Below are 15,428 nucleotides of genomic sequence, written 5' to 3'. Positions count from 1 at the left end.
TATCACCACAGCCCCAGGGGGGCAGCACAGGCCACACCAATCAACATGGCCACATTGGAAGCATGGCTTTTGGACAGCAACATGGGTTTGAGTGGCAGACCCTGGGCACCCTCACAGCCTTCAGTTGTTACTGAAGACATGACATCAACACAGACCTTGGCTGCTATTGGCCCATGGACACAGACATGCCCCTTGGCAGCAGGCCAGGCCAGGATGTCATCATGTCCCCTGGTGGATCTGTGGCCTTTGGTGGCAATATGAGGAAAGGATGTCAACACAAATCCTGGCTGCAGCAGGACCACAGACCCAGACATAGCCCTAGGGCTTAGCCCAGGCTGAGATATCACTCTGGCCCCTGGTGGCAAGCAGGCCGTTCACTTCCGCCTGTTCCTTACCACATTTGCCTTCAGCATGTCCACATCTAGCCTTCTTACAATCCATGAGTAAATCAGTAGAGGTTGCTTCTGGCTCCCTGAATTGTTCCTGTTGCTTAAAAAAATAGCTGTGTTGTCTCAAGTTTAATTTTGTTTCTATTATAAGCATCATAGCTATTATGATGGCTATCACATAGTTCTAGCTTTGAAAAAAAACTAAGGAATTAAGATAGTAAGCATTCACTGAGACGGAAACATTGGAATGAGTAAATGATCATACTATAATCCTCTTGCTCTTATGGGCATACATGGGAAAAGAGAACATATCTGTGTTCATAATGTGAACCACTTCATAAAAATATTTTTATATTAATGAGTGTTTTAACTGCATGTTTGTAAGCAAAATGTGTGCATGTCTGGTGCCCTCAGAGGCCAGGAGAGGATGCAGAAGCCCCTGGAACTGAAGTTAAAGATAGCTGGGGGTCACCATGTGGGTGCTGAGAATCAAACACAGGCCATCTTTAAGAACATAAGCTGGGCCGGGCGGTGGTGGCGCACGCCTTTAATCCCAGCACTCGGGAGGCAGAGCCAGGCGGATCTCTGTGAGTTCGAGGCCAGCCTGGACTACCAAGTGAGTTCCAGGAAAGGCGCAAAGCTACACAGAGAAACCCTGTCTCGAAAAACCAAAAAAAAAAAAAAAAAAAAAAAAAAAAAAAAAAAAAAAAAAAGAACATAAGCTGCTCTTTACCACTGGGCATTCTCTCCAGCTCCATGAACCACTTTTAAATGTATTCCTTCTCCAAATTACACATACAGTCAATGTAATGCAACTCAAGTTCCTTAAATAATTTCTGAAATAGATAAACTGAGCTTTTCTACAATTCATGTAAAAAGTCAAGGCACATCATAACTAAGAAAATCAGAAGGCTAGAAAAGTGGTATTATATTTTCTAACTTAATTATTCTCTCTTGTATTAACCATAGTAATTAAGTCTGTGTGTACTGTTGGTGCACAGATAGACAAATAGATGGATAGAACACCATAAAGAGACAGGAAATAGAGCTTACCCACACACAATATCTAAAAAAACAAAACAATGGAGTATAGATCTCTGTAGTTTATAAAGTCTTGCTATGGAATACCAATTCTTCATTAATACTACTTCTGGGATCATATTTAAGATAAACATTTTCTCCCTGTGATTTCATATAAACAAGTCTATATTCCACTTCACACAGTGTGATTAAAAGTCATATAAATGTTTTTCAATACTGTTTGATACTTGTAAGCAGACCAGGGGACATAGGAGCCATTAGAATTCTAAGTGAAGTGCTATAGAGAGCTAAGAGAATCAATACCCCACTAATGAGATTTCAAGACACAGCAGAGAATCATGGTTAGGCCACCTTCTCTTTCTCTGACACATGGGCTCTAGCTTTTGTGAGAAATCCAGAACAACTTTCTGTGTCAGCTTCTGTAGTTGTAAGTTTTCTGTAGTCCCGCCTGTGCCCGCTGCCACTCAGACCCAAATAGACACACAGAGGTTTATATTATTTTCAAACTATATGGTCTAATGGCTCAGGCTTCTAGCTAGCTAGCTCTTAAATCTTAACACATTTCTATAAATCCATACTTTGCCACTTGGCCTGTGGCTGAGTGGTACTTTACATCTTACTACTACTGGCAGTGGTTAGCAGCATCTCCTCAATTCTGCCTTTCTCCTTCCTCTCTCTCTAGTTGGAAGGTCCCACCTAACCTTATTCTGCCTCACCATTGGCCAAATAGCTTTATTTATCAACCAATCAGAGAAACAAACATTCACAGCATACAGAACGACATTCCAAGCACTTCCCCCTTTTCTGTCTAATCAAAAAGGAAGGTTTTTAACGTGAACATAATAAAATTACTGTTATCAAGCAAGATTTATAGGTACAGTCAAGTTTATTTGTATTTGGAAAATTAAAGAAAATATTCTATCCATCCTATATTCATGAGTCTAAAGTTCCATATCTAATTTATTTTTTATCATAACAAAGAAAAATTATAACTATCTAGTCTTCAACTACATCAAAGACCTCAGAAGGATACAATATTACCTAAATAAACAGAAAGAGCATTGTAAGCAACTTTCAAAATTCTGGGAATGACAGAGACAGTTGCCTGCCTGGACAGTTGTCCAAAGTTCCTCTGCAACATTGGGGCATTCATCTTCAGTCTATAGGCCGAGAGTTTTTTAGTCATTTCTTCTTGTGTCATGTAGAATATTTGGCAGTCTCCTCTGCAAAGCAGGAACATGAAGAACCATTTTGTCTTTCAAAGTTCAGTGATCACCTTCCTGTGGGTTGTGCATGTCCAGTTTATATAAAATATTATCAGCAGTCCAAGCAAGAGCAGATTCTTGCCCAAATGGCTATTTTTGCCAAGAAGAAGATAAACTCCATATGGATGCCTTTAGTGCCCATCATCTTCCTTGAAGTAACTGATGCTTCCAGGAGCAGATGTGTCTCATTGTCCAGAAAAGTCTAAGTTTTTAAAACATTTTCAATGCCATATTCTGTAGGTCTTTGAAGCGTTTGAAGATCAACTATCTAATTGAAATATATCTATGTATACCTAGAAAACTTAACATGACTATAAGTTTGACTATCATAATTGAAGACTAATTATTAATCTGTATTTCTTAATTATCCATTACAATTTAAATGAGTTACATAAATGTAATACCTTAAATGAAAGTAGAAATATATATAGTATAACAAAATCATCTCTAAATTGGTATCAATAAACTAAAATCCATAGCAATGTAAAACATTTCAAACAAGTTGTTGTTCTTCTGCCTGGATTGAATCTACCAGGTTGAACTCAATCCTCAGGGGAGTCTTTGCCCTGGAGGAGATGAGAATGGGAGGTGGGCTGGGGGGAAAGGGGGGGGGGTGCTGGAGGGGGGAGAACAAAGGAATCCGTGGCTGATATGTAAAATTAACTTAAATTATAAAATAAAAAAGTACCAAAAAAAGTAGATTCAATAATCTACCCTTTCATCCTATCATATCTGTACTGTCCCCTTTTCGTCTTTAGAAAGAGATTGCATTTATAATCAACCTGCTTTAAATAAAAATAAACATTTATAAACAATATATTAGGAATTTGGGCATAGTTTTTCATACTACTTCCTGTTGGATAAGGGCACTAGCAATCTAATGGGGATCCTGAGAAAATTAAGAATTATGGTTAAGTCCTCACGGGAATAGTCTATGATGTTGTATTTTTTGAGCCAGTTGCCTTGAAGCTATTTGGATGTTGGATCATCTGGGCCTCTCAGGAGGTCTTCGTTGATCAAACCATATAAGCCTGGAAGCAATCCACAGGTTTTCATCTTCTGTGGAAACAAAAACAGAACTTCTTTTCCAAAGTAACATATCCTTAGACATAAACTCTGAAGTCCCACTATCTTTAAAATATACATATTTACTTAACTCAACAGCTTTTACAATTAAATGTCTTTCTGCAGTTAAAAATCCCAAATACAATATAATCCAGACTCTCTGTGTGGTTTTCATCTTTACGTGGCTTATTTTTTATATTATTTTTACTGTCTCTTTAAAGACTTTATTTTTTAAAACTGTTTTTATAGAACTGTTTATATTCATTTTCTTCTCTATTCCAAGCCTACTTATATTTTTACATAAAATGTAAACCATTTAGAGGTTTATTTCATTTGAATCTGTCTTTTTGTGAATATATTACCTAAACTGCAGTGTGGCTAGAACAGAAGTTGCAGCCTTGGCTGCTGAATCCACCCATTTCAGCTTCCCAACATGGCCGGGGTAATTCATCTCCAGCTTTCATCTCCAGCTCTGGCACCCATGCTCTCTGCTGACTCTGGGAGGCAGTGAGTTCATGCCTCCATCCAGCAGCAGGTAGACCAGAAACCTTTTTTTGTTTGTTTGTTTATTTGTTTGTTTGTTTGTTTGTCTATAGTAGCAAAAGCTAAATCTGCCACACAGTGTGTTGCACGGCTGTAACTTGGCAGGAATCTGCCATGTAGCTCCAGCCAGTGCACTAAAGAACCATCCACAACCAGGGGACACTTCACTGTACCTTGGCCTTCCATGAGCGACATAAACTAGGAAGGTGCTCTTAGCTACATTTATAATCTCTGCTTAAGCTCTCTCAGGTTTTAGGTGGAAATTCTTGCTACTACATCTGGGTTTCCCTACTGTTTAAACACCGGCACTTAGAAACTTATTTTCTGTATTAAATAATGTGTGCTGGAATGTTCACAGGAGCTTCCATTGTTATGTATGAGTTCCAACTAGTGATACAACTCAGACTCCTCACAGGGAATGACTGTGTCCTTGGTTAATGTAGAAAATACTTTGGTACGCTGTAGTATAGAAGATGAATGGAAAGAAATATAGTTATGGCAAAGAGAGAATAGTTAAACTCTCTTTATTCTACAAAACTACAACAAATTTGTTTTACAAAACCTAATGTCTCTCTGTGAGCTTTGCTAAAAATCCTATGACATATGAAAAAATGGTTACAGTGAGCAACTCATGAGGAGTAACAGCTGGGGCAGCCAGCCTCTCACTTCTGCTTCCACTGAGGTTTATGTTATGGCTTCTATCACTGTGGGAGGATACTGAACAGACTGTAGACAGTAATAAGTTGCACTGTCTTCAGAATCCAGGCTGCTGATGCTGAGAGAATACTCTGTCCCAGACCCACTGCCACTGAACCTCGATGGGACACTGTCTGCCAAGTTGGATACACCATAAATCAGGCGCTTAGGAGATTTTCCTGGTTTCTGCTGGAACCAGCTTAAATAATTGCTAATGCCCTGACTGGCCCTGCAAGTGAGAGTGACTCTGTCTCCCAGAGATGCAGACAGAGAGGATGGAGACTGGGTCATCTGGATGTCACATCTGGCACCTAGGAGTGGAGACATAATAAATATCCACATAGTTAAGCATAATAAGAAAAGACTATCCCCAAATGCCTGTCAACAATAATCACAGTGTAACAGTGAAATTCCCATTTTAGTCCTTTTTTACCTGGAAGACAGAGCAGCAGGAGCCCAGGGAGCTGAGCAGGGGCCCTCATGTCCATGCTGAGTCCTGACTGCAGTGACAACTGTACAGGGTGTGACTGGTATATAAGGAAGTCCTCAAGGCTGTACAATGAGTGCATGAAAATCACTGGGAACCAGTTAGGGTGGGCACAGCTGCAAGGCTTGCTCATCTCAGTAACTGAGCACAAACACAGTGTCCCCAAATGCTGAAGATCAGACCACATCAGAGGCTGCACTTCTTTTTTAAAGTTTTAAAATTATAGATGACATATTGGAGATTATTTGAAACATTGTACTATACCTAAGCTCTATTTTAAATAATATATTTTAAAAATGTATTAGTGGTAATATAAACAAATATCTGACTGTCAGGGAATATTCAACAGAGAAGGATTATTAAATCTTCAACTAATTCAAATAATTTTTATGGGTTAAAAAAATACTATGGCTGGGTAGTAGTGGTGCATGACTTTATTCTCAGCACTTGAGAGGCAAAGGCAAATGCATCTCTGAGATCAAGGCCAGCCTACTCTGGAGTGAGGTCCAGAACAGCCAGAGCTATGTAGTGAAACACCATGTCAAAAAACCAAACCCAAAAAAAGTACTCTCCTTGAGAAATCTTTGTGTGTTTGGGGTAATCATTTTTTAAATTAAAAGAATAATTTACAAAAACCATTTTAATGAACTAAAAGGTAAAATTTAGCAGACTTAGCCATGCTCACTACAGCACAAAGAGAGACGTACACAGTATGTGCACATATAACACTGACTACAGCTGGAAGTTTTCCTGTGTTGTCATGCCTGGCGCTGAGGTTCTTCAGTTGCTTAGAAAATAATCATTCAGAGGCTTATATTAATTATGAACTTATGGCCTATGGCAGGCTTCTTGTTGGCTAACTCTTACAACGTAACCCATAACTATTAATTTATGTATCACCACATGTTCTGCGGCTTTACATGTGTCCCATTATATGATGTTCCTTGGTCGGCGGTTTGGCTACTCCCCTTACTCTTCTTTCTCCTTTCACTATCTCTCTTGGATTTTCCTGCCTGGCTACATCCTGCCCTGCCATAGACCAATGCAGCTTTGTTTACCAACCAATCAGAGCAACACATATTCACAGTGTACAGAAAGACATCCCACAGCACTTTGCCCCCAACAACATGTGTTACTTGGACTTCTGACTTCATCTGAAGATGGAGGTACTTTCACACCCACAAAATTATATGAGTTGCACTCTTTTCTCAGTTTAGGATCCTCCATATTTAGCCACTTTTCTGTCATTTGATACTGTTCCCAAAATTCCTCAGCATGAAAGACTGACTAGTAATAACAGACTTGAATACTACAACAGAAAACATTGCTACTCAATACATGTCTCTCCCATGTATTACAAACCATATTTTCACTACTAAATCTTGAGCAGTAACTGGAGACATCATACTGATTCAGGGACAGCCTGTCTGCTTGTGTGTCTCAGTCTCCCAACTACAGGCTGGATTATAGTAGATCAGGTGTTTAACCATTTCACCTAGTTTTAGCTAGGATAGTTCCAGTAACTGCTAATATTCTGGCTTTCCTAGCAAGTGATGGTGACTCTGTGTTCCAGAGATGCAGACACAGAGGATGGGACTGGGTTATCTGGATTTCACATCTGTCACCTGAGATTGGATACGTAAAGATTTCAAAAATTAAGCACAACGAGCAAGGACTTCCCCAGTGTACCAGGCAAGACTGATCACAGTGTCACATTTAAATTCCCACTGTAGTCCTTGGTAGCTGAGCAGGAGCCATCACGTGCATGCCATGTCCTGTCTGGGACGGACTCTTAACCCATTGTGTGACCAGCCAATTAAAATGTCTTTGTAGCATTGAATTTTGCTTTGGACACATGCCAAATATCAGAAGATCATCAGCTCTAGGTACAACTACAGAATTGTTTATCTCAGTAACTCACCACACACAGGCTTTTGCGCCAAATGTCCCAAGCTAGACCAGGACAATCCATATTTTTGTCCAGAGGATGCAATTCTTCTTTTTTTTTAAAAAAAAGATTTATTTTATTTATTATGTATACAGTGTTCTGCCTGCATGTATCCCTTCAGGCCAGAAGAGGGCACCAGATCTCATTACAGATGGTTGTGAGCCACCATGTGGTTGCTGGGAATTGAACTCAGGACCTCTAGGAAGAATAGTCAGTGCTCTTAACCTCTGAGCTATCTCTCCAGCCCTGCCATTCTTCTATAAAGATTCTACAATACTAAAGACATTTTTGAGATTATTTTCTAAATTTGTAGGGGAAATAACACTATTTGGCCCAATACTTAATTGTTAACAATAAATAAAAAATAATATTATTTTCAGTGGAAGTACAATAGACCACAAGGCTACTAAATTGTTAACTCACTCTACCAAAATTCTAAGAAGGAAAAACTTTGTGTTCTAAATGCAATGTACTTTTAAGTTTAAAATAGTCTATTTTCCTGAAATAAAGAAGACAGTTCATCTCTACCATTCTAGTGAACTCAAAATACATTTTGAAAGCTTTAGTAATGATCATTCCAGAAAAAGTTGAAGAAATGTACTGCTTGAACAGAGGTAATGCCATGCACTCTCAAAACGTGTCACACACAGTTCCACTATCATTTGAAAGTATACCTTTCATAACCAGAGATTAAATGGAATACATTTTTCCCCCATGTTAGTAATTCTGATCTTGGGCCGTTTTGTAGCCTTGTGCTACTATTTCCCACAACTGATGAGCACAAATCATCAAGTGCTACCTGGCATAATTACTTTAAGCAAATCACTTCCTCTCATTACATGACCATTATTCACTATAAATGTGACATTCTTAGCTTTTATTCAGTGACTGGCAACTAATCCTAACGATGGTAACAGCTTCTCTGCATATCCAGAGACAAAGCCTCACTCTAACAAGTGAGTACAGATATCCTTAAGAAAATATTGGAATCTTATATTTGAAGAAACATTTGATCACGATTATCTCACATCTATGTCTTTGCTTTTTATGTGCTAGCCTTCTTCATTTTCAAGAGAAGTAGCACCAGTCTGGACTTCCAAATCCTTGTCGTAGACCCTGGAGATTCTGGAGTCTTCCATCTTTTATCAACTGGAGGACAGAAAGTGGTGCTGCAGCCTAGATTGGATCATGCTGATTTTCTAGGATCCTGGTCTTCAATCCTATGTGTTAGAAAAACTCCTACCATGAGTCAATTTCTTCAAAATCCTCCTCCCATGAATCGATTGAGAATAGCATGCACCAGCCTTAAGGCTGGATTAAGGCTGTGTGTGGTATACCAGCTTTCCTCTTTCCTTGTATTGCTGCTTCTCTGAGTTCTATGAATCTTAAAACACAGTTCTGCCTGCTCACATGACAGCCCCCAGAATCTGGAATGATCATCCTTCAGGACATTCTTTAATAGAAGAAGAATGCTTCCATAAGTCAGCTGAAACATTCCAGAAACATTTTGTTACTGATGGTCAGTGTCTGGATAGTGTTTGCAGAATTTTAAGTATCTGATTAAACACATACTAACATGATTTGCCAAGCAGCAAGGAAACTTGACTAAAAGCAAAACGATAACAAAGATCAGAAGGAAATAATATTGTAAAGAATGACAGAGGTCAGTGATGGAGGGGCAGTCCACAAGGGACAAGTTATGATTTCAAACTTTCTTTTGTGGGACTCAAGAAAATGAGGAACTGGATTGCAAAGGGATGTTTCTTGTGTGGTTCACTTATTTATTTTTTTATTTTTTTAGGAAGATAAATCTAGTACTACATCATTGTATAGTGGAAGACATTATAGGTAACACAATCTATGTTTTACTTTTTATTATTTATTTTACAACCCAAGCACAGTTTCCCCTCTCTCTTTTCTCTCATGCTCCCCCATCACCTGCCACCCCTTCCTTGCCTCCCCATTTTCTATTCTGAAAAGGGCATACCTCCCATGGATGTTGACAAAACATGGCATATTGAGCTGTAGTAAAATTAAACACCTTGCCTTGCACCAAGGCTGGGAAAGGTAACCCAGTATGAGGAAACAGGGTCTCAAAATCAGCCAAAGTCAGAAACAGCCTCTGCTCATACTATTAAGAATTCCACAAGAAGATGTAGCTATACAACGGTCACAAATATGCAGAGGGTCTAGATCAGTCCATGCAGACCCCCTGGTTGTTGGTTCAGTCTCTGTGAGCTCCTATGAGCATAGGCTAATTGATTCTGTGTGTTTTCTTGTGATGTCCTTAACCCCTCTGGCTATTAGAATAATTCCTTTCTCTCTTCAGCAGGATTCCCCAAGCTTGCCCTAATGTTAGAAAGTGGATCTCTGCATCTGTTTCCACTAGTTGCTGGATGAAGCCTCTTTGATGACTATTGGGCTAGGCACCAATCTATGAGTATAGCAGAATATCCTTAAGCATCATTACATTGACATTTTTTCTCCATATGTGTTTGATTCTATCCTAGGTATCTTGGCTATTTAGCCTCTTGGTCCTGGTGCTCCAGGCAGTGTCAATGGTAGGCTCACTCTTGTGGCTTGGGTCTCAGGCTGGGCTAGCCATTGATTGACCCCTCCAATAATCTCTATCAACCCGTACTCTACCACATCCCATTGGCAGCACAGATTGTAGGTCTAAAGTTATGTCAAAAATCAAAAAAAAAAAATACCACGTGGTTTTTATTAGTTTAGCTCTGTAGTAGAGCTTGAAATCAGGGATGGTGATACCTCCAGAAGTAGTTTTATTGTATAGGATTGTTTTAGTTATCCTGGGCTTTTTGTTTTTCAAAAAGTTGAGTATTGTTCTTTCAAGGTCTATAAAGAATTGTGTTGAGATTTTAATGTGGATTGCATTGAATCTGTAGATCACTTTTGGTAAGATGACCATTATTACTATGTTAATGCTACCAAACCATGAGCTTTGGAGATCTTTCAATCATCGTCTCCAATTTCTTTCTTCAAAGATTTAAAGTTCTTGTCATACAAGTCTTTCACTTGGTTGGTTAGTGTTACCCCAAGACATTTTATATTATTTGAAGCTTATTGTCAAGGGTGTTGACTCTCTGGTTCGTCATCCCATTTATCATTTGTATATAAGAGGGTTATTAGTTTTTTTGTTTTGTTTTGTTTTTTATTTTGTTTTTGTTTTTTTTAGTTAATCTTGTATCTGGCCACTTGACAAATGTTGTTTATTGGTTGTAAGTGTTCCCTCATAGAATTTTTGGGGTCACTTATGTTCACACTAATACTCAACAGGGTATGTATATCACTTCTTCAGGCTCAAGGGACATCTCCAACAGGATGTAGGAAGAATGAAAGAATAAAAGGATAGCAAGGAACTCTGAAACAGAGGGTTCTGGGTATGATCATTGTATTTGTGAAATCACTGCTGTGGTTCCCTGCACAAGATCCATCAACATTTTTTCATGAATGGAGGAGAGCCTGATGAGTTCCTACTCTTCACTAACAGGCTATTAACAATTAATGGCTTCTGGGAAAAGCTGTGCCCTTCTCTTTAGTGTTGTAGCCATTATTGCTGTTAGCCGTTAACAAGATTCTATGTTCCATTACATGAGACCCAACTCATGTTTATGCAAGCAAAGAAAATTAACTCATTGACTCAAAAATAATCATTACAGATGGAGGAGGTTGTCGAGAATAAGAGTTTTAGTGTTATAGGGAAGAAGATAATTGGGAGTAAAAATAAAAGTGTGAAATAATCATTATTTATGTTTTTAAAGTTCCAAAGTATATAATGCATTAAAATAAACAAAATTTAAAATGAACAACACAGGCAGTATATGGGACACCATTGAATTGATAGAAACTTACATTGTTAGTTTTATGGAAAGAAGAGAGAAAGGTGAAGATACAGAAAACATAGTTAATGAAGTTCTAAATGAACATGCAGGTCCTGGAAACTCAAAGACTCTCAGATAAATTTAATGCAAAACACCTGTCCAAAATATCAAATCTCAGAGAGGGTGGGGGGAGGGAGAGAGAGAGTCCTAAGTTACATTGAAGGGAATCCTACTAGACTGATACTAATATCTTAATAAGAACATAACATATAGGAGATAATTGGGTAATATAGCTGAAGCACTAGCAAGAAACAACAGTAAAAGTTCCCTGCCCCCAAAAAAATACAATTAGCAGAATGTAGACAAATTTCTAAACAGTCTTATTAAATAAGAAACACAGAGCAAAATACAGGGGTGAAAGCCATAGAGATCAGAGAAATAGTGATAACCACCAACTAACCTTAGCTCACCACACCACTATTGCTGCCCAAGAGAGCCTGCTTCTCCCTGTCTAACTTGTGCCTTATTGCCTTCCTGTTCTGCCTTCTCATTGGCTCTTAGCCCAGCCACCTCACTTCCTCGTCACGGCCTGTCTGTACAGACCTCCAGGTCTCTAGGTTGGTACTGAGATTAAAGGCGTGTGTCACCATGCTTGGATGTATCCTTGACCACACAGAGACTGCCTGCCATGTGATCAGATTAAGGGCATGTGCTACCCCACCTGAATTTTGTTTATGGCTGGCTATGACGTCTGATCTCCAGGCAAACTTTATTTATTAACATACAAATAAAATATCACTACACTTTAGCACAAATAAAACATCACCACAGCAGAAAACTTCAGAAATGAAAGAAAAATAAGCACTCTCTGGAAAGTAAAGTAATTTAACCTGAAAATGGGTTTACATTAAATTCACCAAATTTACACAACTATAGAAGAAAAAAGTTAAAACTTTATCAATACATAAAAACACCAAAAAAAAAAAAATTGGAGCAATGCAAGAAAAACATCAAAAACAGTCAGAAAATTCTACATGGATATGTTCCTGCATATCATTAACTGTACATGTACTTGGAGTGAAAATAAACATGGAGTCAAAATAGTAACAACAGCTGGGTGGAGATTATTAAACAGAACTATTTGTTCATCAGAAAAGGAAGACTTCATGAGTAAAATATAGTCTAAACTTAGGGAGTCAATAAACATACTTTACTCAAAGAGAAAACAAAGGGGAATAGAATATACAATATTTATATTAATAAAATGGAATTTAAGTCATAGGCACAAAATGTGACAAATAAAGTAATTATATATTAAAGAGGAAAGGTTAACAAAGGAATACGTCTCAGTTTCTTGTCTGTTTTACAGGATAATTTTGAGTGATGAAGGCAGATAAGGACTATTTGATCAGGATGGGTTTTCACTCAGCTTTAGCCCAGTCGTTCATGGTTGCTGAGAATGCATGTGTCCACCATTATTTTGAGGCAATTTCATTGTTACTGCAGCTGAAGAGAACTGAGTTGCATGACCCTTGAGGTGTAACCAAGGCAGGCACTCATGCTCCAAATCCCTCAGCTGAAAGCAATAATCTGGAGATCCTCAGTGCCCCTCCCTCTCTTACACAGATAAGTAACATATTTGGCAGCTAGGCCTCCCCAAGCAAGGATATTTTTATTAGAGTCTGCATCACTGTGGAGGAAGATATGAACCTTGCATGCAGTAATATACTCCTAAATCCTCAGGCTCCACTCTGCTGATCTTGAGTGGGAAATCTGTGCCTGACCCACTGCCAAGGAACCTTTCTGGGACTCCAGAAAATCAGTTTGAAATCTGTATTGACAGCTAGCACATTTCCCTAGATTTGAAAATAGCTAAGTAATTAAGGAAGTAATATTTACTGAGATGGAAACACTGGAAGGAGTAAAACTCATTCTCTGATCATCTTGCTGTTATGGCTAATGACCACAGGGAGTGCACACATTAAACAGAGACCAATCTGGCTCCCCTTAGAGATGAGCAGAGGTCATTACTACAACCTCTGACATCATAGAGAAATGTTGTTACTTTATTAAAAATGTCTTTTCTAAATCATCCTGAGTGAGGTAACCCAGACCAATAAAGACAAATTTGGTATATACTCACTGACCAGTGGATATTAGGTGTAAAATAAAGGACAACTATGCTACAATCCACAGACCCAGAGAAACTAGGTAACAAGAAAAGTGCATGGGGAGATATCTAGATCTAGATGGAAAGGGAATATAGAAGAGATTTCATGAATGTACTGAGGGAAGGTGGGTTGGGAGCATGAGCGATAATTTGGGGGGACATGGAGGGGTACAGTGCTGAGCCAAACATTAGGTGGAGTTTGGGAATCCTAAAGAGGAGAAGATAGGAGTGTAGGGGCCAGAGGGATCAAGAGCACCACGGGAAGGCTCACACAATCAACTCACGTGGGCTTATGGAGATCACAGAGGCTGAACCAACAACCACAGAGCCTGCATGAGACTGACCTAGGTACTCTGCATATATGTTATAGTTATGTTGCTTGGTCTTCTTATGGGACCCCTAACAGAGGGAACAGGGGCTATCTCTGTTTTACTGGCTTTGGAGACCCTACTTCTCATACTTGGTCAATTTACCCAGCCTTAATACATGGGGATGTTCTTAGTCTTACTGCAACTTTGTTATGGGGTAATGTTTTTGTACAGTGGTTTAATAAAATTTGATTGGCCAGTAGCCAGGCAGAAAGTATAGGCAGGACAAGCAGACTAAAGGAATGCTGGGAAGAAGAAGAGCAGAGTCAGGAGTCACCAGCCAGACATAGAGGAAGCAAAATGACAAGGCAGAACTGAGAAAAGGTACCAAGCCACGTGCTAAACATAAATAAGAATTATGGCTTAAATTATGTGTAAGAGCTAGTTAGTAATAAGCCTGAGCTAATGGCAAAGCGGTTATAATTAACATAAACTTCTTAGTGATTCTTTTATAAGTAGGCCACGGGACTGCAGGGGCTTGGTGGAAGTGGAGAAGCATTTGTCCTACACAACATGATGTGCCATGTTTTTTTGATACTCATAGGAGACCTGACCTATCCTGGATGGAGACAGAAGAGGAGGAAGCAGGGGATGGGAGGCAGGAATGGGGGAGAAGGACTGGGAGGGGAGGATTGGGGAGAAGATGTAAAATAAATAGATGAAAAATAAATAAATAATGAATAAAACGTCTTTTCTACCAAAATTGTTTGACTGATGTATGAGACATGGATATAGAGGAAAGGAATAAATTAAATTTTATTTTAGTATCCCTTCCTCATGTTCCTGCTCCTTTTATTCCCGTTCTGATTCTCCACCTTCACAACTTTGTTTCTGTGGGATATATCATGACCTAGTTGAATGGATTTGACAAGAAAAAGGCCGTATTAATATAATACACTATACCACATAGTTCATCCTTCTGACAATTAAGATGAATTGTACAATTATCTCTACATTGTTTTAAAAATCATTTCTATGCAAGTCAGTAGATAATTATGATAAATCTCTAAGGAAGCAAAGCACAGTGGCACAATTATCTTACTGTCATATGCTGTCTATAAAGCTCAGGCAAATATAATACCCAGTTAAAAAAAAAGTTGGGCATTTTATACCTCAGATTACAAAAAAAAAAAAAAAGACCAAAATGTCTGCTGTCACCACTTGTATTTAAACCAATAGAACAATATACACAATGTAGTAAGAAATCAGCAATGGAAGAAATAAAATAAATTATTTGCTAATAGATCAGTACACAAATTCATAAAGAAGGAACATCAACATAAATATTTAGAAGTAATCACAATAAAATGTCTACATACACCAAGGATAGCAGAGTTGCCCTTGTATATTGAAGGTCATATACACGAATAGGTAATATATCTGTATTCATAATAAGAACCACTCTAAAAATATGTTTTTATATGTAAGACTATTTTCCCTGCATGTTTGTAAGAACATTATGGGCATGTCTGATGCCCTCAGAGGCCAGAAGAGGGCCTGGATCCCCTGGAACTGGAGTCAAAGATAGCTGTGGGTCACCATGTGGGTGCTGAGAATCAAACCCAGGTCCTCTTCAAGAGCAACAAGTGCTTTTAAATACTGGGTGTTCTTTCT

The 15,428-nt window shown here is 38.6% G+C and overlaps 1 gene segment (V, D, J or C); it reads right to left on the bottom strand.

The window, feature by feature from the left end:
* Positions 1-4,987: 4,987 nt before the first annotated feature.
* LOC131906320 (immunoglobulin kappa variable 1-16-like) lies at positions 4,988-5,487 on the bottom strand. The segment is given in 2 exon segments: positions 4,988-5,310; positions 5,433-5,487. Coding segments are annotated over 2 exon segments (378 nt in total).
* Positions 5,488-15,428: the final 9,941 nt, after the last annotated feature.

The sequence above is a fragment of the Peromyscus eremicus genome, chromosome 3, assembly GCF_949786415.1.
Source record: "Peromyscus eremicus chromosome 3, PerEre_H2_v1, whole genome shotgun sequence".
Taxonomy (NCBI): domain Eukaryota; kingdom Metazoa; phylum Chordata; class Mammalia; order Rodentia; family Cricetidae; genus Peromyscus; species Peromyscus eremicus.
Note: the sequence above shows the minus strand (reverse complement) of the source record. Positions and strands in the feature narration are given on the sequence as shown.